The sequence below is a fragment of the Lampetra planeri genome, chromosome 7 (assembly GCF_965212315.1).
Source record: "Lampetra planeri chromosome 7, kcLamPlan1.2.h2, whole genome shotgun sequence".
NCBI lineage: Eukaryota > Metazoa > Chordata > Hyperoartia > Petromyzontiformes > Petromyzontidae > Lampetra > Lampetra planeri.
In genome coordinates this window covers 13,028,093-13,052,558 of record NC_136113.1, presented here as the reverse complement: position 1 = coordinate 13,052,558, position 24,466 = coordinate 13,028,093, and the positions used below count along the sequence as shown (strand labels likewise).

Below are 24,466 nucleotides of genomic sequence, written 5' to 3'. Positions count from 1 at the left end.
TTCAACGTTACCCTGGCATATTCATCTTTCCCGTTCATTCATCCCTACTGACTTTTCGAACCCAGAAAGATCATGAGCTCAATCGACTCTAGATAAGGATTCGAGCTGGCAACACCCATCGAATGATCAGTTCAACAACAGCCACGACCTGGCCAAATGGAGAGAGGGTCTTTAGTAAACAAACAATATAGCCGTACAATAATTGCTGCTCGAGCGTTGTGAGACTGTTGCATAACAAACGCGTTACTTGCTGAAAAGTGACTCGGGCCAGGGAGCGATGAGTGGGCTCACTGACAGCTGGGTGGGTGGGGGGGCAGTGCATTACTCAAATTGGACAATTTTTTTTATTTACATTTAGCTTAACAGCCTGGGCAAGCGGCTGGCGCCTCGATCCATGTCTTTGAAAAAAGTGGGCAGGCAAAACGGCTGAGATGCACGGTTTTGTACAGGGCACCTTGAAGATGCACGCAACGAATGCCCCCATCAAGGTCTCTCGTGTGCTTGACACATGCGTGCTTGATTTGGCCAAAGCCAAATGATTTGGCCAAAGCCAAATAAATATTTGCCAGCAGCGACAAGCGTGTTACAAGTTCTACGCATTTTCACATTTAAATGTGTCAACGGGGAAAGTTTGATTATCCTTTGATGGTCCTCAGTCAGTGGTTGAAATTCCACATTTCTATGGCAGGGGCCAGTATAAGAGGACCATTTTATTGACCCTGTTGGGATGAATTACTCAAACCCCAACTGGAATTCGAATTTGCACCCTTTTCATTGTGGGGCTAGAGCTCCAAACACAGCGTCACCTTTTAGGAATGTGTTTACCTGGTGGACGAAATTAGTTTATAATTTTATTTGGCTTGAAGTCCCCTTCCAGCCCCAAACAAAATGCCAACGACTTTCGTTGCTGTGAAAATTGTTGTGAGTTCTCATAGACACAATTCTAACGGAACACGTTTATGCTTACGCTGATATTCAAAGACAGAGTAGCTTCGGTGTTGATATAATTTGATCGTGCTCTCATCTGGTATAAGGGAAGGAATCTATTTATTTGAAAACATTAATATTAACAACGAAGAATACATAGAAATACAACGAAAATACAAAGCATCTCCATGTCCAATATCGATGAGCGGACTTATAAGAAGAACATAGCTGTGGTCAAGGCAGCAATGAAAAATGGAGAAAAACAGAAATAAATACACAAGGTTTAAATAGTAGTTGCATCGTGAGTACAATGTGTCATCGCATTTCATATATAGTGAGGTTAAATAAAGGTTACTTGATTACTTTGTGCATTCATTGGGCACATTTATATGAAATCAGAATTAATAAAATAGATTCCTCAGCTCAGCTGGTAGTAGACCAAGGCATGGCTGTTTAGTATTGATTATAATTGTTGTGCCCTTATATAGGAATAAGCAGAGGAATGTATATATATATATATTTTTACAATCTCCCAGTGCAGTGCAAACTGCCTAATTCATTAGCAAGCCCTAGTGTCAGCCAGTGACTGAACCCTCGCCCACACGTTGCAGCCTTCCAACCCAATCTTCCCGGGCCGTTCAGATTTCTGGCGGAGAATTTACTCTCCCGCACAACAAGGGGAGCCTGTGGATTCAATCACTGAAAACACAGTCTTATGTCAAATTATTTGCATTTCATCGATTGGAAATGATGGGTGTGGCGGTTCGTTTGGAGATGCAATCAGTCCAGGGATTGGTGACCCCTAATTTTGGTGGCCTTTCATTATTACACTTGAATCTGCAGCTGTCTATTATTAACCTCTGTTCAGCTGTGCGAATTGGGGAACAAGTGGTAGCCAGTTTGATCTGTGTGTGTGTGTACGTGTGTGTGTGTGTGTGTACGTGTGTGTGTGTGTGTACGTGTGTGTGTGTACGTGTGTGTGTGTGTGTGTACGTGTGTTGGGTCTGTACTTGTGTGCATGTGCGTGCGTTGGGTCTGCACGTGTACGTTTGCACTGTTGTGGTTGGCGCGTTGCGCTACGAACCCAGTTTCCCTGTTTCGATTCCTGCTCACAGCCAATACCGGTGACGAATATCTGAACTGGTCGTGGGCCTCCCCGATGTCAACTCGGACTCAAATGAGTAGCTGGTGCGATGTGTGTAAACAACGCCACTAGGGAAACAAAGGTGGCCGGCCGTGATGCTGACCACCCATCCACCCACTCGTGTACCTTTCCGGCCTTCATAGGTGCTCACTAACAGCACTTGCCCCGAAAGTCTATGAAGTCTATTAAGGCTATTATGGGGATCTTTGACTTTTGTATGTCCAGAGCTGTATTATATCTAAACGATTGATAATGAAGGTGAGAATGTGTATAAGTAAATGTCTATGTATTTTAGCGTGAAGATACTTATGTATTTTATGTTTCCGTTATTTAAAACCTCATAACCCCTCTATAGATAAACGTGTACCAAGGGCTGCTTTTCTGAGCCACTGGCGCTATGCTCGGCGTACTAGACTTGCAATTCAGCGGTCACGAGTTTGATCTCCCAACACAGCAGTTGAAACAATGGACACGTTTCTTAAAGCCTCCCACCTCTGTCCACCCTGCACCAGAGTTAGTCTGAGCAGGTAGCGTGTGCATACTCTTCACATCTTACAAGACATCTGGCCAGCGGAGAAGAGTTGGCCAAAAAACATCTGAAGAGGCTCTGTAAGAGCTCCCTATAGTGGAGGGCCTTCTGCCAGCAGTGGCCTGAGCAACCTATTGCTGGGCTCTACTTTAACATGTTTGCACAATGTTGCCATGTTAGAAAGTACTTGGGTTTGATATTTAATCCTGTGGCAATTGGTATCTCGACATGGCATAGCCCTCAAATATGTTCACTGAGACTGAAATGAGTACCTGATATGGTGTGATACTGGTAGGAACCATCTGGTTCCACCAGCCCACAGGGGATTATTGTGTCCGTTCGTCGTGCATCCAAAAATGGGAGGGGTGGGGCTGAGTGGAGAGGGGAGGGTGGGGAGGGGCTGGGTGGGGAGGGGAGGGTGGGGAGGGGCTGGGTGGGGAGGGTGGGTCTGGGTGGGGGGTGGGGCTGGGTGGGGAGGGGCTGGTCACCCCGTGGTGCCCTTATAAAACTCAACGTTTAACCTACTCACGCCGGCTTGTGCCCGCCCTCACAGTCGGCCATATTTGCGGAATACACCACGCCGCCGTTGACCCTGGCCATTGACCGAGCAACCCAACGTTCCTACCAGCTCCCTCCGCAGGAATGTGTTTAAGATCAGGCATGAAGAGGCAAAGGTGGACAGTCTCGTGCGATGTTGGCTCCATCACATCGCTTCGTGTGTGGTGCCAGTCACAATAAACACTCGCGGACATCATTTGGCCCATCACTTGTTCCTAGTCCAAGAGGGGTGAGTTGTCTTTGTTTATCCTGAATGTACATTATTTGAACAAATACACATTAACGCGATATGTAAAATTCAACAAAAGCCATGAACAATGTACAAGGTACTGAGGAGTAGGTTGTAATGTTGGCATAGTATTATGAGTGTGATAAAATGTGGCATGTTATTCATAAAGAGTCATTTTGACATAGTGCCTCTAAAACATGTTGGCAAGAATATTGAATTATGGGTATTATCTGAACAATTGAGTTCATAATTCAGATATAATCGTAACTGTTTAGGATCCCTGTAGATGTTATGTGCGTACGCGTGCATGTATGTACGTACATATATGCATGCATGCATGCGTGCGTTCTGACAATCCTGCACAAACTATTTAATACCTGTTGTTTCATGCCAGGTGAGATTGTCATTTAGATTTTCATTGGAGCAAAAGTGCTTGTGCTCTGCGTGGCGCAGTGAGTTTTGTGGTTTTTAAATTGTGAGTGTGTGTATGCAGACCTGATAAGGTCTTGAGCTCAGCTGAGGGCATGGCATCATGGCTCACTTGTTACGTTTGTAAAAATAAATTAAATGCATATATGGTTGGGCCGGAAAAATGTTTTAGGTTTCAGCCGCTCAAAGTCAGAGTGGGCTAAAGTTAGGCTTGTTTTTTTTTCTCCCAATTCATGAACAACTGATAACAAGAGTTTATTTCTAAACAAAATGCAGTCTTAGAACGGAAAGTTTTCCAACTTACAAGTTGTACGAGAAAGAGCAAAATGCAATGTTAGGACATTATGTTTTGAGAGTATTAAGAGCAGAGGAAAGTGTTTCAATAAAAAAAAATCTTGCTGTGGTTTTTACACCTGATGACGATTGCTTATGTTGCGATCGAAACGTCGTGATTTAATTTATTTTATTTTATACCTACATGACTTTACCGAAAGAACCAAAGAGTATGGTTCCCTGCAGTCACGAAAACTTCAAATCAAGATTGTCGCAATTAATGGCCAAATCAGCTTTAAAACTGAGTCACTATAACAATAATTAATGTTACCAATACATCTATGGTAGGTATTACTGTGGAGACAGGGCCCCACCATACTAATATGGAATTACCATCAGTGGCTCCGGGCCACCAATGAGCAGCTATCCAAAAAGTATTTTACAATGTCAATATTTTATCATTTTGTTACCCGATTAAGAATTACATAACCTAATTCAATTTAATTACAAAACAAACGCTGTGTAATTGATCAATTTTGCATCAATTTCCCATGCAAATCTGACATCACAAGATGTTTTACACTGTTGGAAATCTCCCAGAAATGGTGGCATGTACTATTATGGTCTCTACTCTGTCCAGCTTGAACATCCGGGGGGTATCCAATGCTGTAGGATAATCTTCTTTTGGATAATGAGAGTACAGTGTATCCAGTGGCTTCACTTGAGATGAGTATTGGGAATTTCGCCTAAGGGGGATCATCTTTGGATCGTGGTGTTTATATTGGCAGTAACCCTATTCCGGAACTTAATTACAACATTCGACCTCAGCATCAGAAAGTCAAGTAAAAATGTCTCGCAAGTTCACGCGAGCGTGTGGTGTGGTGCTCATCTCCATTGGCTTTCTCTGAGCCAGTGGTGAACTTCGGCATTCGTTCAGTGGGAGGAAAATTACACAGAATGTGTCTAATCTCATGAGCTCTTGGAGGCCAAGCAAGGTTGAGTTGTGCTTTGATGGGTGGCCGCCATGCATACAAACAGGTGCTTGTAGGCTGCTGCTGCGGTGTTACTTTATCAGGTAGTGCAGCAACATCATCCATTGTTTTATTGCACTTCTATGCTCTGACGTCTTATTCTTCCCGTCTTCACAAACCTGTACCGACCAGTGTAGTGACGTACGGCCAAATAACCCCCTCGAACAGCACAGTGTGGGGAGACTGATTCAGCTGACGATTGATAAAAGGTCCGTGCATAGTTTGAGGCAGTCATTTTTGTTATACAGCTACTGGTGACTTCCCACAAAGTGATACTTATTTTATTAACTATTGAGGGAGGATGGGATAAATTAACCTTGTCGCCTTCTTGGTTATTTCGGTAAAGTTGCGTAGAAGGGAAGTAATAAAATAATAAAAATAAAACATAATAAAATAATTCTCACGACGTTTCGGCCACAACGCAAGCAGCCGTCCTCAGGTGAAGACCAGGTCTGTCGGGGAGACGGCGTGTTTCATTCAGACGCTGTCTCCCCGACAGACCTGTTCTTCACCTGAGGACGGCTGCTTGCGTTGTGGCCGAAACGTCGTGAGAATTAATTTATTATGTTTTATTTTTATTATTTTATTACTTCCCTTCTATGTGACTTTACCAAAAGAACCAAGAAGATGAATCCCTGCAGTCACGAAAGCTTTAAATCTAAATTTAACCTTGTCGCCTTTCCATGGTGAGTCAAGTGTTCTCAATGGTGGGCGCTTAGATTGCATGAATATAGTCATGCTTGTGATCAAGAGGGCATATAGGGCAATCATCTGGTATGGAGCTATCGAATGTCATGCCTCTCTTTGAGGTGGGATGAAAGCTATGTAAAACATGCGCACTGCATCAGAGTAAGGAGTGTGGAGTGAATTAGCGAATACATTCGACAACCAGATGTATTTTTTCATGCCCGCAGTCTGCCTCGCTGTCGAAAGATTAATCCCAAATTGAAATGGCGAAAAACACATTTAACGTTTTGCCTCTCAATAAATAAACGGTTGCAGGAAACTGACGACCTTGCTTTTGAAATAGACGATTTGTATGCCAGGAATGGGTGAGCATTCTGAAGTGCAAGTTAGATATAAGCACACTGTATATAACCACATATCTGATATAAGCAACACGTGCTTACACTACATTGTTATGGAGAAGGCAAAGGAGAAACTTCTGATTATAAGCACACATGATCTTGTTCTCAAGGGTTGTGCTCGTATCCACCTCCTGTTCTGTGTATTAGCTGTATTTTAAAGCCTCACCTTTGATTGTTGATCTTATATTGTTTCTTCCATATGTCTGCCGGTCTGTCCCACTGTGTGTGTGTGTGCTCTTTCTATGCTTGCGGAATGTCACCCTCTAAAGGAACATCTATACCAGTTTGAAACACTCAGGTGAGCCTCACTATGATCCAGAGGTGTGGACTCGAGTCATGTGACTTGGACTCGAGTCAGACTCGAGTCATGAATTTGATGACTTGCGACTCGACTTGGACTTGCATAACAATGACTTTGTCCCACCTATGAGATGTGGACTCGAGTCATGTGACTTGGACTCGAGTCAGACTCGAGTCATGAATTTGATGACTTGCGACTCGACTTGGACTTGCATAACAATGACTTTGTCCCACCTCTGCTATGATCCATCCTGGGTTTAACTAGACTGGATTGTGTGAGGAGCTCGCAGATCCTTGAAAGGTATGGACAAAGTCTCATCGGGGAGCTCCTCTGGCAGGCAAGGTTGCGTTGGCTGGGTCATGTCGCCCACATGCCCAGCCACCACTGGCCCAAGCAGTTTCTATTTGGCCAGATAGGGGGGCTAAATGGGCGCGGCATGGATTAGAGATAGACTGATGTGGTACAGAAGGATGTGGAGATAATTGGACTTGCCGATGACTGGTACCAGTAGTGTCAAGATCAGTTACTCGGGAGGAGGTTCGTGAAGTGCGCTACTGGGGAGTTGGAGGCAGTCACCCTTCAGCAACAGCGGAGGGCAATGGAACGATGCTCACAACAATGAGCGACTAAAACACTGTAAGTTGGCACAGTGGTGAGCACACATTTGCCAGCCATCTCAGTCAGTCAAACCACGGCACCTGGGTCTGTCCCGTGACCTGCCAGTGAGCCTTCGACACCTCAAATTGTACCTAGCATGGCACAAGCGCCGTGGTGGCACCACCGCCACTGAGTGGCCAACGGGGGTTGTTGCTTGTCTATCTCTCACTCAGTCTCTGTGTGTGCCTGCATAGGGCCCCACTTATTGCTGCAAATGTCCCCCACGGCGACAGTTGCACACCTCTGCTCTGTGTTGCTCTCTCCACATCTCTGCATCTCTGTTTCTTTGCCTCTCTCTCTCTGTGTCGCTCTGCCTTTATGTCTCTGTGTATCTCTCCACGTCGATTGCTATCCATTAGTCTATTTCTTTGTATCTTTGTGTTCCTGTCTTTCTTGCTTTACATCTCTGTGTCTCAACGTCTGTCTGTTTGTGCCCCTCTATCCTCATCTGCTTGGAGCCTTCTGCTTCGTATAGTTAGCCCTGTGCCTGGGAGCTGCTCACAACTTTCCCAGGGGTTGATTATTACCGAAAATATAAATTAAGTAGTTTGTGTAAGTCTTAACACTCCGTTCTCAAACCTTTTTAAAATACATCAGTTCTCACATTTGCTGTGGGAATTGATTTTTTTTTTCTTTTAAAGCAAACACGTACAAACTATTCAGAAAAAGTGGCTGTAATTTAACATCGCCTATATGAAAACCTAATGCCATGGCTTTAAATAACCTAAATTCTCATATTACAGTTGTGTGCTGTACAAGTGCCATCTTGCACACAATCAGCTGTTTTGTAAAACTCATAAACATTCACCGCCCTGTCACACCACTGCTGGATAAAGGCCACCTCCCCACGCTGTTTTGGTCATGGGAATTGTGTGACTATACTTCACAGCACCGGTCTGTGCGTTTGGTGAAAAGGGGGCAGGGCCCAGCACTCGTTCAGATGTCACCCATCACTCCACGCTATCGAACCATGACTGGCAATCGAACTCGGGTCGCCGGTTCATAGTGCAACGTACTGACCACTGTGCCACCACTCCACCCCAATATCTCCAAATGATATACTTGTTTTAAGGCGTATCGTGTGTACGCACCCTGCTTTAAGGAGGAGGATTTAACCCAGTAGATAAACGTCTCATCTTGTACAGAATTTCCGAAGTTGTGTGTCTTAGGCTCTCTCTCGGGAAAAGTTGGAAGCTTTGTTTAGGTACAAACATTTTTTGAAGTGACACGAGCCCTCCATTGATAACACCGTGATGTTATTCCGATACTTTCTCTTGTCGCATCACTGCAGTGATGGCACTGCAGTACTCCTCACTATAATTTTGGATGTTTTTTTTTCTTACTAATTAATTATTTATTAGATGTGTGTCAGTCGGAGACACACAGCTTGGGTGCTCATTCATAGCGTAAAACCTTTGAGTATAGCATTTATGTTCGTATGGCTATCTTGTACAGCATCGTGAAATCCACTTGTATATACATGCTTTAGCATTTAAGTTATAATTTATATAATTGAAGCAGATTTTCTTGCATGTGTCAATAGAAGACAATGCTGTTTGAAGTCTATGATGATAATTGAGCCTGGTGCAATAGAATGGATATTGGGATCTGATGGTCAACTGCAAAAGTCCTCTTACAATGGCGAGATTCCACACATTGACAATGAATCAGACGTTTTTGCGAGAGCAAAAATACATCCCATTGTAAAGGTTTCTTTATCGAGCCAGCAATGAAGTCGCAAAAAGCCATGGCCATTAGTTTCACAGAAAATACTAAGCGACGTTATGTTTGGGAAACATTTTTACCTGAATTGAATAGTACAATGGGGTTTTAGCATTCTCCACATGCAGTGCGATTCTGTGTATCTTTTGTCCGGCGTTCGAACTATTTTGTGACCTTGGGTGTATCCTCTTGTCTGGCATATTGAGGAGAAAATAGCAACAGACGGAAAGCACCGCTTAGTATTTCTGCGCTTTGCTATAAGTAGGGCAGATTTGGAAGGATGATGCACTCGCATGACATTTGTGTCATTCCCTTCGGGAGGCATCAATTTTTAAAGGTTTAATTCAATTTCCTGGATATGAATTTGGCAAGCAGATAAATGATTGGTAGATAGGGCCGCTGTCAAACAATACGGAGAAACATAATCAAAAGGTGTCAATGAAGAATACTTATTTTTTTACTCCCAAAACATGGCACAAAGCAATGCTGGGAATTGTGTGAAGGAATAGTGGGTGGAACAACCAGGGTGTGAACTGTGATGGTAAAAAAACGAGGCAGTGGTATGTTTGACAATTGTTTTGCCAAGGGTAGGAAATCGGCATCAATCATCAATCACCGTCATCACCATCATCATTGTTGTAGAATAAAGGGCCTCATACACACAGCATGGATGGAAGCACTGCCGTGCATCCTTGGAATAAAGTTTGTGCTTCGTATGAATGTTGCTCAACTTTAATCCGACAGTTAACAGAGCAAGGACCGAATAATACAATCGTAATGCAGTCTTTTGTTTGAAAATGGAAGTGGTAACACATTGTGCTTGTGAACATGCACCATTTAAAGAAAGGCTTAAAAGCGCCCCTGACTATATCACAAGGATGATTTATGTCTCACCTGCTCCTTTAGTTTATCTGGAACCTGGCCCGGTTATATCTGAAAATAACTTTATCTGTAGCGGTTTATAACAGAGATGCATTTGACCAACCAGGAAATTGACAGCTCTGGACTCATCATGGATATGGCTTGATCCAGCAGTCCATTACACGTTTCTCTTAGAGCTGATGAAAGGCATATACGGTATTAATATTTGACAAATTGATACAGCGGCGTACAATAGCACTTACGATATTTTTTTCCATCCATGTAATTGCCTAAACATTCAGCAAAGATCTCATTTATATATTGGGATTGTCTAAAATGTGCTCATGGTAACATGTGACGACATTCTTTCAGACTTTTTAAATGCACGAAGTATTTTAAAAGTAAAAGTGTTTCCTTTGCTCAAAGAAACAGAGAAGTATGTGACCCTGAGCAGGTGGTACAACAAATTCCACATTCCTGTGGCAAGAACTATAAGAACATGCCCACATATTTCATGGCATTTAAATAACAATTTCCCCGTCTTTTAATTAATCGTTGCCATTACGTGCTAATTACGTTGTTCCACTGGAAATGCATCCCCCTAAGGTCACCCTCGCAATAGAGTGCCGAGTACATTATTAATTGTTGGTAATTAATTTGGCATTGATACACCACGTAAATACCGACAAGAGAGCGGGAGCGGCACATCATAGGTCGGCAGAATTGTTGCAGTGGCCCTCCAAAGCACTGAATCTTGGATGCTGCGTCTTCTCTCACCACTGGTGGAAGTGTTATTATATGAAGGCAGGAGAGGGTGTGACCTCTGATTCTTTCATTGCTGTCCCTCTTTCCTAATTCATCGTCTCAGAAGCTCACTTATCACTCTTGTCAACTGCCCATGAAACTTACCATTGAACCCTAAAGGTTTCTCATTGTGTTGGCTGGTTTATTACCGTCATTCTCGCGGGACTTGGGGCTGCTGTTTGTTTCTATGATAAATTGCATTAATGTGTTCAATCAATCAAGCCCTTTATTTATAACGAGGTGAAAACCTAGTGAGATGTGATATCTCATTTCCAAAAGATGAGGGCTGTAATAATGATACCCAATTCACCTTCAGAATAACTGTATTGTCAAATGTGGATAAGGATGCACTGATTTGTTGATAGGAACATGTTATATATAAAAATGCAAAATCACAGCTCTCGTGTATTAAATCCTAACAAGCACGTTATTGAAACACAATCCAATTGGTCATGAGCAGCCATGATCCACTGCTGGATGAAGGCCTGCCCACATTGTCACTTTCCCCCCAGAGTCTTCTGATGCCATGTGAGCCGATCTCATCGTGCCATCTCCGTACTCGTCGTCCTGTTGGGTGTGTTATCTCTTCGGCCTTGTTATCCGTCACCAGCCTCATTGTTTGTTCATCACTGTTTTTAGCGATACGTCCTACCCAAACCCACTTGCCTTTATTAAGAGTCACTATGATGTCTTTAATTGGCAAGGTTAAAAAGTAAAGTGAACAAATTTCTTTGTTAACAACAAACCATGTTTAGGAAGAGTAGAGATTTAGAAAGAGACAGAGACGCTATGAAACAAAGATTGAGTACACAGAACTAACGCCATCGCAAGCAACGTACGCATGAAAGCAGCAAAAGGGAGATTTATGATTGGCGATTGACAAATAGTAGCACTTGGGGTTCGAGAGATGTAACCATAATCACATGGTAGAGATGCGATCTTAAAATTAGTGGAGGAATTTTACACAGATCTCTATAGCAACAGAAGGGAATATTTTTCAGACGAAGAGCTTTAAGTTCCCCGTGTGCCACGCTTCACAAGGTCAACTCGGCCATTCATCGAGTGAAGAGAGAGATGCCTCCCGGACATCGGTAAAGAAGTTGTTGGAACAAAATTTGTGGACCTATTTACTACATTTTGACGCTTAAATGAAACGACTCAATAGTGGAATGATGCCCCGGTCTTTGTTGTGTTAAAAAAAAGTGTGATAAAAACTGACGTGAGGGACTATAGACCCATTAGCCTCTTATCGCATGTACACACAACTTTTCTGTGAAGATCATTCGGAACAAAATAATGGGCAATTTAGGAACCAAACCAACCACATGATTAAGTCAGTTTTAGAGACGCTTCCTCAACCATAAATCATTTACTATCAGTCACATTTTGGAAATAACTTTTGAACATAAAATAAGTTTAAGTTTATTTGATTTCATATTCTTGGGTCTCTCGGTAAAGTCTTTGAACCTATCCATGTGACTTTACCAAAAGACCCAATAATTTTTCGATTTAAAGCTTTCGTGACTGCAGGGATTCATCTTCTTGGTTCTTTCGGTAAAGTCACGTAGAAGGGAAATAATAAAAAAATAAAAATAAAACAATAAAATAAAATTCTCACGACGTTTCGGCCACAACACAAGCAGCCATCCGCAGGTGAAGACAGCTGTCTGCAGTGTCTTGACTTCATATTAAACACCAATTCGTGAGAATTTTATTTTATTATGTTTACTTTATTTTATTTTATTATTTCCCTTCTGCGTGACTTTACCGAAAGAACCAAGAAGATAGACCCAAGAATATGAATTCCTGCAGTCACGAAAGCTTTAAGTCAAGATTTATTTGATTTGTTACACGGATTATGCTGTTTAGCCAGTTGCCCGGCTATATTAGACGGGAGATCTGTGGTGCTGTGTGAGCACTGCATCAACAAAGCAGGGACAGAAACATTAATATTGCACAATGAGGCATACATTATCACCGAGACTCTGTAGATGCAGTCATCCAAGCTCTCACAAATCAAAGGCTGAATTTTTTAAAGATTAAGAGAAATAAATAGTAGCCCAAAATGACTTTATATTAAACACCAATATAGAGCATAGGCATGTATATCTCTAGAATTGTAAGCAATAAAACAAAAATTAGATAAAAAAAACATAAACATCCTATCCCGTCACGAGACGTGAAACCTCCCTTTATAACATTCAAATCTACTGCTGAAGTCCCTTTAGCAGCAGGCACACCTTCTATATCACCTTTAAGATAATGCTAAATGTCAAGTTGAAAATGTATAATTATCATGCAGTAGTGGCAAAAAAGCTGACTTAAGCGACACCACATTTTTTACAATATGGATTTTTGGGCAGTCATTGCACAGCCTGGGCTGCCAGCTTCAATGAAGACTTAAATGTACGTGCCCACCAATAGAACAACAGGTTATTGTTTCGATTTAAAGCTTTCGTGACTGCAGGGATTCATCTTCTTGGTTCTTTCGGTAAAGTCACGTAGAAGGGAAGTAACAAAATAATAAAAATAATACATGATAAAATATGTTTTATGTTTATTATAAAACATAATAAAATATGTTTTATTTTTATTATTTTATTACTTCCCTTCTACGTGACTTTACCGAAAGAACCAAGAAGAGGTTATGGTTTGTCCCGTTTCTACTGCGATCCGTTGACATATATACTGCACGAAGATAATACGGAGAAATTAGAGCCAAAACAACATTAAAATTCAAAGCTTGTACATGACTCCCACCAATCTCAATACAAGTATTAACTATTTTTTGAACACTCTCCTCCATGAGATATGGAGCCATCGATTTCACAATATCCACCTGTTCAGTGTAAAGTAAGGGGATCATTAGGAATCATTGGGGTCTCTATCATTGGAAATCTCTGTATTTGCTCTCACAATATCGTTAAACTTCAATTTGCCAAGCAAGTTGGCAGCTGTGTGTGGGTGCTTTAAAGAAATAATTTGAATACACCATCGTGCAAGTTCATTACGATGATTATTTTTGTGCTCGCCAGTTATTTTCTTCCTTATCAAATTAAAATAATAATTTGAATTCACAACTCTTCCCAATCCACTCCTGATAAAAAAGCCTACCCATGCCATGTTATGGGGGTTGCTTGACCATACTTTACCATGCTGGTCAATGTGGATTTGTGAAAGATGGTTAAGGTGTCACTTGCCGACGATGTTAGCCGTCACCGGGAATTGACCTTGAGATGCCCAGATTCAGTGCAGTATGAAAATCGCAGAGACACTGTTCTATAGCTTCGTCTGCTTGTTCCTGTTATATACTGTGTGTAGTCATATAATTGATTTTATTTACATTTCTATCCCCATTATACATTATCAGGAACGAGACACAAGGAAGCATTTTAACTCTACTGTCAGACTTCACAGGACAGCTGGGTCACACATCACAATGAAGAGCAAAAATATCATGCACCCTCTACCAATCTCCCTTCAATAGATCTCGCCTGCAACCATTCGGGCTGCACAGTTCAGCTGTGCATATGACTTGCATGGCCCTTGTTAGCGTGACAGTTGTTCTAACAGTAACATCAAATGAGAAGAGCTTGCAAAAACAACGGCAGCAACGTTTATACGTTTCATGCTTTTCGCGATCAGCCGTACGTGCAAGACAGCTCAAATTAAACACGCACGCGCCGCACACTGGATGGTTGCTATTCCGAGCGTGCGCTGGCCACCGTTGTTGAACACATTTTATGCCATCATTAGAGCCAAAGTTGATGCCCGTTGTCAGCACAATGTCCAGACTTTGCCAAGTATCTTGACCAAAGCGTTTCTGAGCGTTACAGAGCAATACAGCGTGCCTTGAGCCATTCTTAATTCAGTACGGTTCGTGCAGTTGCTCGTTAAAATGCAATCTTTCTTTCTCATTCATATATTCTAATTAATTTGGTTATTGACTGTTAAGATTGGCCGCTGCCTTGTATTTCTCTTGGCCTCAGTGATATCGTACAGTTTAGTTTAGTGCACGTCAAGAGAGCTGTGGATATATCTTGGCACCGAGGAGGAATGTGCTGGGGGATGACAGGACGTCGAAGGGAGGGGTCATTTAAATACAAACAGGGATATTTATCGTTTGAGTGCAAATGGACATGTGCCAGCCAAGTTGGTTGATGTTTCCTGCCTACATGGCTTATGTAAGCATAGTTGAACTTTGAAAAAAATGTTTTTTTTAATCGTCCCCAGGAATGAAACATTTGTGAAGCAGGATTGCGTAATTGAATTGTGCTGGGCTACACAGAGGGTTGTGACTTCGTGCAGATTTGAACCTCCGCAAAGTTCAGTCTTTGATTGGAATCTTTGGCTGAAATGAAGGAATTTTTGCCGCGCGTGTAGGTAGATTTTGTTATGGTCATGGCGATTCGCACACCGCTCTATACAACTTGGTGAGCAGGGTTCAATTCCAGAAAATGCTCAGCGGCAAGTAGTTTATAAATAGGCTGGATCCTCCCCTACGTTAGTTCAGCTTAAAATGTTTCTGGTATGGTACGGGAAAATTTAGCACTCAAGAGACAACGATGGCTCAGCTTTGCTTGATGCTGGGCCACAGCACCGCTTAGGTGCTCAACAACAAATATTGCCCAAGTGGTTTGTACATTCAAATGGTTTTAGTCTGTTCTGTAATAATTCTCAAAGTTTTTTTTGGCGCGGTCATGCTGTACCAAATTCGCCCTGGTGCCTTCAAGAGATTGGTGTGGATATTTATATATCTATGTACTCGCTTGTGTAATGAACTCTCAAGAACACTTTGCCCCAGAAACACAACGGGCTCATTTGCAGTCTCATATGAAGCCCTCTACCATTGATTTTTGACTGCAAGACGTGTACAATTATTAGCCACTTTTGGCTTGCAAACCAATAACACCGGAGTCTCCCCTGCCGTCCAGTCGAGGGGGCCTTCCCCCACTCTACATGACGAGCCAGAGTGCACTTAATCCGGCACGAGTGTCGTATGTATGAACTTTTTTTGCACCGTACACAATCAACCGGTGCTAATTACTGCCACTGTTTACTCATGGTAGCTGTTGCTGCTCTTGTGCGTGTGTACACATGTATGTATGTATGCACAAACGTGTTTGCGTGTGTGTGTTTACCAGATTTTTTTTGGGGATCTTGAGTATTTATAAAACGGTGAGCTGGCAGTACCAGACATGTTTATTGAATCGAGGGAGCCTGCTGTCAGAAATTTACATTTACTTTGTTTATTGTTGTTTATTTTGAGGCACGCCTATTTCCCCCTAGCAAATGACCCGTGGACATAATGAGGCAGACGAATACAAATGCTCTGTCACTGCAGCCTAATATACATTATACAATGGAATGCTGCTTTTAAATCCTAAGATGACTGGTGAAATGTGTGGTAATATTATTATGAAATACAAGCCATTGGGTGCCTTAGTTACATCCCATGTGTTAAACTAAAATTTAATTGTAAAAAATGTTCCCAGCATAGCTACGGTAAAGCAGTCTTCATTGACAGAGTTGTTGATGGCTCACGTTGGGTTTTCTTAATAATAATAATGATGTCGATTTAAAGCTTTCGTGACTGCAGGGATTCATCTTCTTGGTTCTTTCGGTAAAGTCACGTCGGAAAGACAGCGCCTGACAGACCTGTTCTTCACCTGAGGACGGCTGCTTGCGTTGTGGCCGAAACGTCGTGAGAATTATTTAATTCATGTTTTATTTTTATTATTTTATTATTTCCCTTCTACGTGACTTTACCGAAAGAACCAAGAAGAAGAATAATGATGTCCTTTATCAAGGCAACCCTGGATTGACTCTTTGTCAAGAGGGTGGTTATGCATTGGGATATTCGGACACATTTTTTAAGTGTTTTGCATGTCAGAATTGAAGTGCATAGAAAAAACCTCGGCGTTTGAGTATAAAACACTGAAAAAAACAGAAAGATACGTCCCAACCCCATTTACTCGACTGCCATCTCTGGGCCACCTGCAGAGTCACAGTCTCACGGCAAAGGCTTACAGCCCACCTCTTGTGGGCATTCGTCACATGAAAGGCATCGATCAACATACCATCTGCTATGGAATTCGAGGCTGCAGTATATGTACGTATGTATTTATTTAATGAAATAAAGTCTTAATTGGGAGGATGAACAAGTGTTTGAAATGAAGCCGCCCGCGCTCTGTTGGCGTTTCCTTTCCCGTCTGTGTTTGCGTTGCCATGGGCTGTCGCTGATGCCGAGTCTGGACCCTGTGCCCCCCCCCTCATTTCTCCCCCCCGTGCAGGCGATGCCTTTGCCCAGTTCCGCTTCACCGATGAGAGGGAGTGGGAGGCAGACTCGCTGGAGCGGCGCCAGGTTTGTTTCGCGGGCAGGTCCTCACTCCTCTCGCTTGTCGCACGTCCGCAGCCAGCCAGCGTAGTGGGCATGGCCGCCATCCGTCTTCGCTTGGTGATCGTGTTTTTCGCTCGTTGTCCTTCGCCGGCACCTCCGATTAGCACAGTTGGCTATGTACGGTGCAAAATACGTTCAGCGTGCATGCATGCATACGTGTTTTTGCACTGTGCTCGCTGCTCTTTGTTTTTTTTCGGTAAAGTCACGTAGGTAAAAAATAAATAAATGAAAAAACAACTAAATTAAATCACGACGTTTCGGAGGCAACACAAGCTTCTGTCTTCAGGTGGAACCGTTACAGCCAAATTCGCTGTGTCCATTGCAGTTCGATGGTGCAGTTTTGATTTTGCTTTACTGTAAATCTGGCACAAATTTGGTAACGCCTGCCATTTAGCGCAATCTAAGTCTAAGGCGTGTCCTCACACTGACGTGCATCGGTAGGCGCCAGCCTCTTAATGGGGCCAACCAATGTTGACATCCACAAAAGTGATACTTTTTTTTTATGACCTTGCAGAGAAAATGGGATGGTTATAACCGTGACTGGGATTTGAATTCACAGCCGTCTGGGTACGAGTTGAGCACTCTAGAGTGCCAATTGTCGAGGAGGTAAAGCTGATGAATTACTGTACCATGAAAATTAGGTCTTTGTGTTTTCACCTTTTTGTGTTGTAGAGGACAAAATAAACACATTAGCAATCAGTAGAACCAATTGATGTCCTTAGAGAGGTAAATTTCACAAGATGTTGCCTTTACCCAGGTAATTAAAGAATTTAATTATCACTGTTTAGTCGATTTGCTTTAAATTTTGCAATGGGAGTATATCTCAGATATGCCCATAATGTAATTTGAAAACTGAAATCAGCCAAGTGTGCAATCACTGTGTTTCTCTGAATTACACAAAGTGCATTGAGGGTATGAAAACACAGGCGACTGTGATTAGCAGGCAATAATTTAGTCAAGTCGAACATGGGAGCAGACACCGAGACAGTGCGTAGCAGCATCCAGCCTCCGGCACCAACCCCGTGTCACATCAACCCAATTCTCCCCCTAACCAGGCGAGATACCCTAGCAACACACCACCTTTTGCAAGAGCTGTGCGTCATGTGCTATGAGAGCAGCACAATAATGGGCCTCCAATTGTTCATAGGTTGTACAGCAAACAGTTAACTTGGTATTGATGCCTCAAATAAATTATCAGGTGGAAGTGGAAATTGAACTTGCCATCAATTGTGCAAACGGTTCAGTGGTTGGTGTAACCGTCCATTGATCACCCAGCCACCCCGAGCCAATTACCTGCTTAAATGCATTTAATTTTGCTGGGATAATAAGGGAAAGAAAGTTGAATGATTTAGTGGGCAGCATCTAAGTTTTTTACAGAGCAATGCCCACTAGTAGCCCCATAGTGCAGTCCCAGAGTACACATTATGCAGCATAGATGTTGTATTTGCGACTTTACATGTGTAATGTATAAAAGGAAATTAATATCACAAGCTGACAGATCCCCGCATACATATCCACAGGGTATTTTGCCATCTTGTTCCTCTGAAACGAAATACCACTGAGTTGGACTGCACACTGTTCTAATGTACTAATTTGTGTAAATAATTAGCTGGGTCCATAAATTTACAGGGCAATTACTCCATTGGTAAGTAAATTAGACGTGAATTGTTTAAGTGCGCCAAACATACTTTTTCAATCACTTGCCTTTGAGAAATGTCTTGAGAACATTGAGGCTTGGCATGGTTTTTATGGAAGGGGGGTAGGTCACGTTTATGAAATCTGCTTGACATTTTCGTTTAGAATGGCACTGGCAGTGGCAGACAAAGCAGAGGGCTCGGTATATTTCATTTATACTTCCCAGACCGTCTTGCTATGGAGCCTCGTGGAGGAGATAAGGGCACCTAAGATGCAGACTTCAGTAGAAATTGGATGGAAAATTGGCTGAATGGTAAATTGCAGATGTTAAGTCAACAAATGCTTTCACAGTGCATTGGGGGCTTAACACATTCCTTGCCTTGAGGTCATCCAGGTGATACTCAACTGGAAACAAAAAAAATACTGGAAGATATCTGTGAAAACTTATTGGTGTATGGTATACATTGGCCACTTGCCTTTTGACTCCGCGATATGCCCTCTGCGTATTATTTTGTCACGTTATATTGCAGCCGTCCTCTTGGCATCGTCAACGAAATGTAAACATTTCCATTTGGAGCATTCACAGCGAGGACGGCATCACGACGCGGGAGAGAACGGCCTCCGGATGATGACAGCACTTTTGGAGTTACTCCAGTCGAACTCTTTTTCAGCATTAGACGGAGCACTTTTACCTCTGTAAAAAAAAAGTGTTCCTCGCAAGGCATAATTAGTCCTCAAAGAGTTAGAATATGGCTTGGAATCTGGGCTCTAGCCACATGCAACGAAGCCAGGTTCTCAAGTGGAGTAAGCTGCAGGTTTTTCACGTGGTCTCCAATCATTGTACAAAAACAACATTAATAATGATGTAGTTTATTGCTTAAATTGGCATACAATACCTCTCAAGACACAGAAGATTTGATTCAACGCTATTCAACTCGTGAAGATAAGAATTATTTCAACTTGCAAGATGCTGTAAAGTATTTGCTCACTCTCATAGAAAGAGAATGACTCGCAGGCACCAAGAACCACAGACAAATGGGAAAGACAGCCATGCGGTGAGCTGGCACCAAATTATCCCCCAGGCTCTGCTGCCCTCTATATATTAAGGTGTTATCGGCCAATTAATGAGCATTTGCATGCGAGGAAACGAGAGTACCTGGAGACAACCCACGCATGCAAGGGGGTAAACTATATCCCATGCAGATGGAACAGATGGAGACCACATTTGCTGTTACTGCCTTGATTTGGCAAGCCAGAGGACAGCACCTCAAGCCTACAGGAAGAGTTTTTCGCACACATTCGTGTGAACCTCCACAGTGCTGAATTACTGGCGTGCGTGACCACCGCCCGGCTCGATGCCCACGGCAGTGTGTGCGTGATAACAGCTTTGAGAGAAGAAATCTTGAACCATGCGGCCCAACCTGGAAAAAACCTGCAATGAGATTCGCTTTAATTTCCATGGGCCATTCCGTGCAGGACACGTAAGGGAACGTCATCTGGTGTTCTGTGGAGGAAACCAGTTGAGGTAATGCCGGAAGTAGTTAACTGATGTCTTCATTCTAGGCCGTTCTCTTACCCAGTATCTTGTCATTCGTTCCGTCGCTTTCATCTGATGCCACCAGCACAATTGTAAAGTAGTTGAAGGATTTTTCAAAATAATTGAAAGTTAAGGTAGCACGACCTAATGCTGTGTAACGTTCCCTTCCAGATGGATGCTCTCTCCATTGACTGCGAGGCCATTGCCCTGGCTCTTCATGGACTACCGCGTCACTTGAGACTCAACATCGAACCGGAGATAATCCTGGTGCTCAAGGATTGGCTGTTATCTTTTATTAGCCGAGCTGCTGACCATAAAGGCTCCCGTTTTATATGCATTTGCTCTGCTTTTTTTTATTGGTTCGTACATCAACAAAGCATAAAACTGTGAGAGTATTGCATTTTATGTGGCTTCATTTGTACGGCAATGAAGATGAGTATTTACATAATGTTGTCCAGGTCAAGCATCAATAGTGCGACACCTCTCCTGATGGCTTTTAAGTTGAAGTGTTTGAGTATCGGGACATTCATCCATGATTACACACGTGTTGTTGTTTTCACCAACGTTACCTGTATTGGTGGTAGCACATTCCTGTAACGTAGTGCTATCGACGCAGGTCATGATGCTCTGCACAGGTTTAATTGAATACAAAAGCCTCATTGCAAGGCTACGAGGTGGCCAGTACAGCAAGTCTTTTGCCGATCTGCATTTTCTTACGCGGTGTTATCTCCTGTTATACATGGGGTTTTATCCAGATACTTTGATTACCTCTACAAACCAGAGGATTGAATATCGCTGGTCGAGAATTGGCCAAACAACTAAAAAGAGTCCTGAGATTTCGTATTGATTTTTCAATGAAACTATAAAGTGTACCTCATTGCAACTAATACTAAATCATGGCCTTTCTTGCAGGATGTGATCCCCAAGGATATTGGGAAAGTTCCAACATGGTCAGTGCCTAAACTAGACTTTAAGCAACCTAAAGTTCACAAGCTGGCCTTTACTGCTCCCAGCCCTGCCACCACCGCTGCCGCCTCTACCACTACCACCGCCACCACCACCACTCTCATTGCCTCCAAGATTGTTTCCCCTGCCACTACTACCAACATTCACTCACGAGACACGTCAGGGCCCGGCACAGACGCACACCAAACGGACTCCACTAGCCTGCATTTAGTCACCGAGGCAAAGAGCAGAGGCCCTTCAACTCCAAAGGAGCCAGATAGTGATGGCGTTGGAAGAAGCGTTTTGGCGAACGTGGAGGTCGTGCCAGACGTGCTGGATGAAGAGCTGGACTTCCTGCTCTCACTAGACAAGGCAGCAGCACCGCAGCCGCCCTCTGTGCCGGCAGAACACTCCCCAGAGAGTGCGCCGGGCGGTGAGGAGGAGCCGGCTGGTGTGGCCAGCGCAGCAGCTGGACTGGACAACCTCGCTGGTGCCGAGTCAGATTTAACTGACACCGCTGCCAATGATGCGGGTAAGAAGTTACCGCTTTCGCAGATTTTCACGGTTGTGCTCCGTAGCTCTGTGATGATGTTTTTTTCGGTCCAACCAGAAAACACATCAGAGGCTAAGGTGTTCATTGTCTTCTGGCTTAGCCCTGGCTGAGTGGCTTCACATTTGCGGGTTGGCTGCCCGATTCCTCCTACCGTCGTGGTCATTTCCACTCAGTGCTTAGTCTGGCCAGATGCCGCTATGGCAGAGTGCTCGACTCACAATCAGAGGGTTGAGGGTCGACTTAGCCCATCATTAACCCCCTGAATTGAAAATAATTGTATCATTACTAAAGTGTGTAAATTCAATGGCAGTTGTCATGTGGTAGCATTCCCTGCCAAAGAAATGCAGAATTTTCAGCATTGGATCAGGGCCAGAAATGGAGATGAGGACTACTGCTTACTAATTTCTGCATTGAGACTCTTAGATTTTTTTTTTTACAAATGAGTGTGTCTCTAATATTGACGATACACACCCAGGAACATCATTCACACCCACAGACCATTACACTTTTATCGGAATCTTTTTCAGTTTTCAAAAACCACCTGCAATAAAGACACAATGAAATGGACGATAATCGTAGACTCGCACGAAGCACGGCTTCTGTCTGTCTGCGAACGTAATGTTCAGTTTATTTATATGATCGGCGTTGTCATCGTCTGTGTCATAGTATTTCAAGTAGCAGCAGCTACGTGGAATAGTGTAATGGATAGGGAGTTGAAAACAAACAACACAACACAAATGAGACTGGTAACCACGTTACCCATGCACGTTGATTTTGTAGGGTGTCATAGATCAAGTGGCATTGCGGTGATAAAGGTGCAGCCCTGCAATTATCTTTAATGGTGGGAGTGCCCACACTTTTACCCCACCACACGTTGCCTGCCGATCGATTGACTGTGGCGTATCCAGCTGGTACAGTGCTGCTGGGTGGGCAAGGGCCGAGGGGAGAGGGGTTTAAGAGGCTTGCCCATTGTGTCAAATGCCACACAGGGTGATTGAACCGACAGCCTCTGGATTGCAAGTCTAGTGTGTTAACCATTGCACCATGGTGGCATCTGTTGGAATTAAATCATAGTTTTAAATATCTAGTAGCCCTAGAAGCAGAACACTTTGTTACTTTTGAACTACATGTAACTTTTACCATTGTCGTGTCTGCCCTGCTTTTGCCTTCAAAACATGTTATGCTTATCTTGACTTAAAAAAAAATAACCTGTCAGATGTTAGATCTAAGCTAAGGAATGTCAGCAAGTTATTGAATGTGCTGCATGGGCCAAGCACGCTGCGAGAAATGTTGCGGATGATGAAGTATCTGATGTGGTGACACTCATGTGACGTTAAAAAAAAATCTGCACAAATATTGTATGAATGCTGAACTTTTTTCGCGCCGTATGTAGCCAAGCGTGCTAATCAGAGGTGCGGGGGAAGGACAACAAACTAAGCATTTTAACTTTTCGTGGGTAAGCGTGGACTCGTCGGAGAAATTACTGCGAATGCGTTTGCGGTTCCAGGCAGCGGGCTCGGCAACGATCAGGCTGCGGAAGAGATGGGCGCACCACCAAAGGAGGAGGCAGAATCGCAAATGCCCACCTCAACTGATGACCTGGAAGACTGGCTGGACAGCATGATTGCGTGACAAGTGTCGGGAAGGCAACGGTGTGCAGTTCGAATAGAGAGTATGGGTGCTATGAAGATCTGGAGGAATTGTGACCAGTGCACGAACGGGGTTCAATTCAAGAAGTGTCGTCGGACATTGTGACTGACTGCGTTCGGTGGTTGAAGGCATATTCTCCACTGTCTTTGTGTGTTGTTCATGAACTAAGCAATAGCTTATCATAATTGTGAAATAAACTTGAGTGTGGCAGCAAATGGTGGCAATTTTTGCTCTGTCTGGAAACACCCTCCTGAGGAGTGGGCCTTAAGTTATTGCTCTGCTTGAGATGTTTCTGGCAATTCCTTACTTTGAGGGTTCGGACTGATGTTCCTTTAGCTTAAAAAGTGAGCAACGTTGTGCCAACCGTACTTGCTATTGAGCCAGCTTGCGCAGATGATGGCTCATTTCCCAGATTTTCTTTGACAATTCGTGCTTAAATCAATATGAACCCACCCGCATGGCAATGTGGTGGCCTATTGTGAAACAGTACAGCAAGTATGTTTCTGTGGTTCAACTATTTCTCCCTGGCATGTATGTTGAATTGCTCCAGACATTAAAGTGTCCCGATTGAATGTGTGACTAAAACCAAGTGTATCTCTATGAAGTCAGTACATGGGAGATCACATGTCACATTGTCACACTGAGGACGTTGACAATGTTCTTGTTGGTGGACAGCTTTTGCATTAGTTTAATCCATTATAGTTGTAGCACTAAAGGTGACATATGCTGATGTATGGTCTGACCTGTCTCAATTGAACTGGTGGATACATTAGAAGGGCGCACTCATTACACACAACGTGCTTGTCACAAATGAACCACGATACCTTGGTGATCTCTTCAATGAGCATACACCATTATCACGCACTCTGGTCACCCTTGCAGCGGCTTTTGGCTGCTGGCGATCGAACAAAGACGGTCGCTGCATCGCGCGCTTTCAGAGGCGCTTCTGCGGCCGTCTGGAACGCTCTTCCGATATGAGGAAGCCATTGGAGCCATGCACTTTTAAATACTTTAGATTGAAAACGTAATTTATTTAGAACTGCTTTTCGTGTTTAGTTTGTCCTCCGAATAGCACGGTTGGCTACGTATGGTGCGAAAGAAGTTCAACACTTATACATACAGTGGACTTTCTCACAGTCTCGTCCAAGTTGAATAAGATGCACATGAACGCTTTAAAAAAAGTACTTCATATA

The 24,466-nt window shown here is 43.2% G+C and overlaps 1 protein-coding gene across 1 annotated transcript in view; it reads left to right on the top strand.

Moving 5' to 3' along the window:
* The window catches only part of AVEN (apoptosis and caspase activation inhibitor), a 47,463-nt gene extending 23,618 nt beyond the window's left edge, over window positions 1-23,845 (top strand). The window contains exons 4-7 of the mRNA XM_078596402.1: window positions 16,847-16,917; window positions 20,297-20,392; window positions 21,038-21,602; window positions 23,131-23,845. Of these exons, the coding sequence (XP_078452528.1) occupies window positions 16,847-16,917; window positions 20,297-20,392; window positions 21,038-21,602; window positions 23,131-23,255 (857 nt within the window). The 3' untranslated portion in view covers window positions 23,256-23,845. The remainder of the gene's footprint in view (window positions 1-16,846; window positions 16,918-20,296; window positions 20,393-21,037; window positions 21,603-23,130) is intronic.
* Window positions 23,846-24,466: the final 621 nt, after the last annotated feature.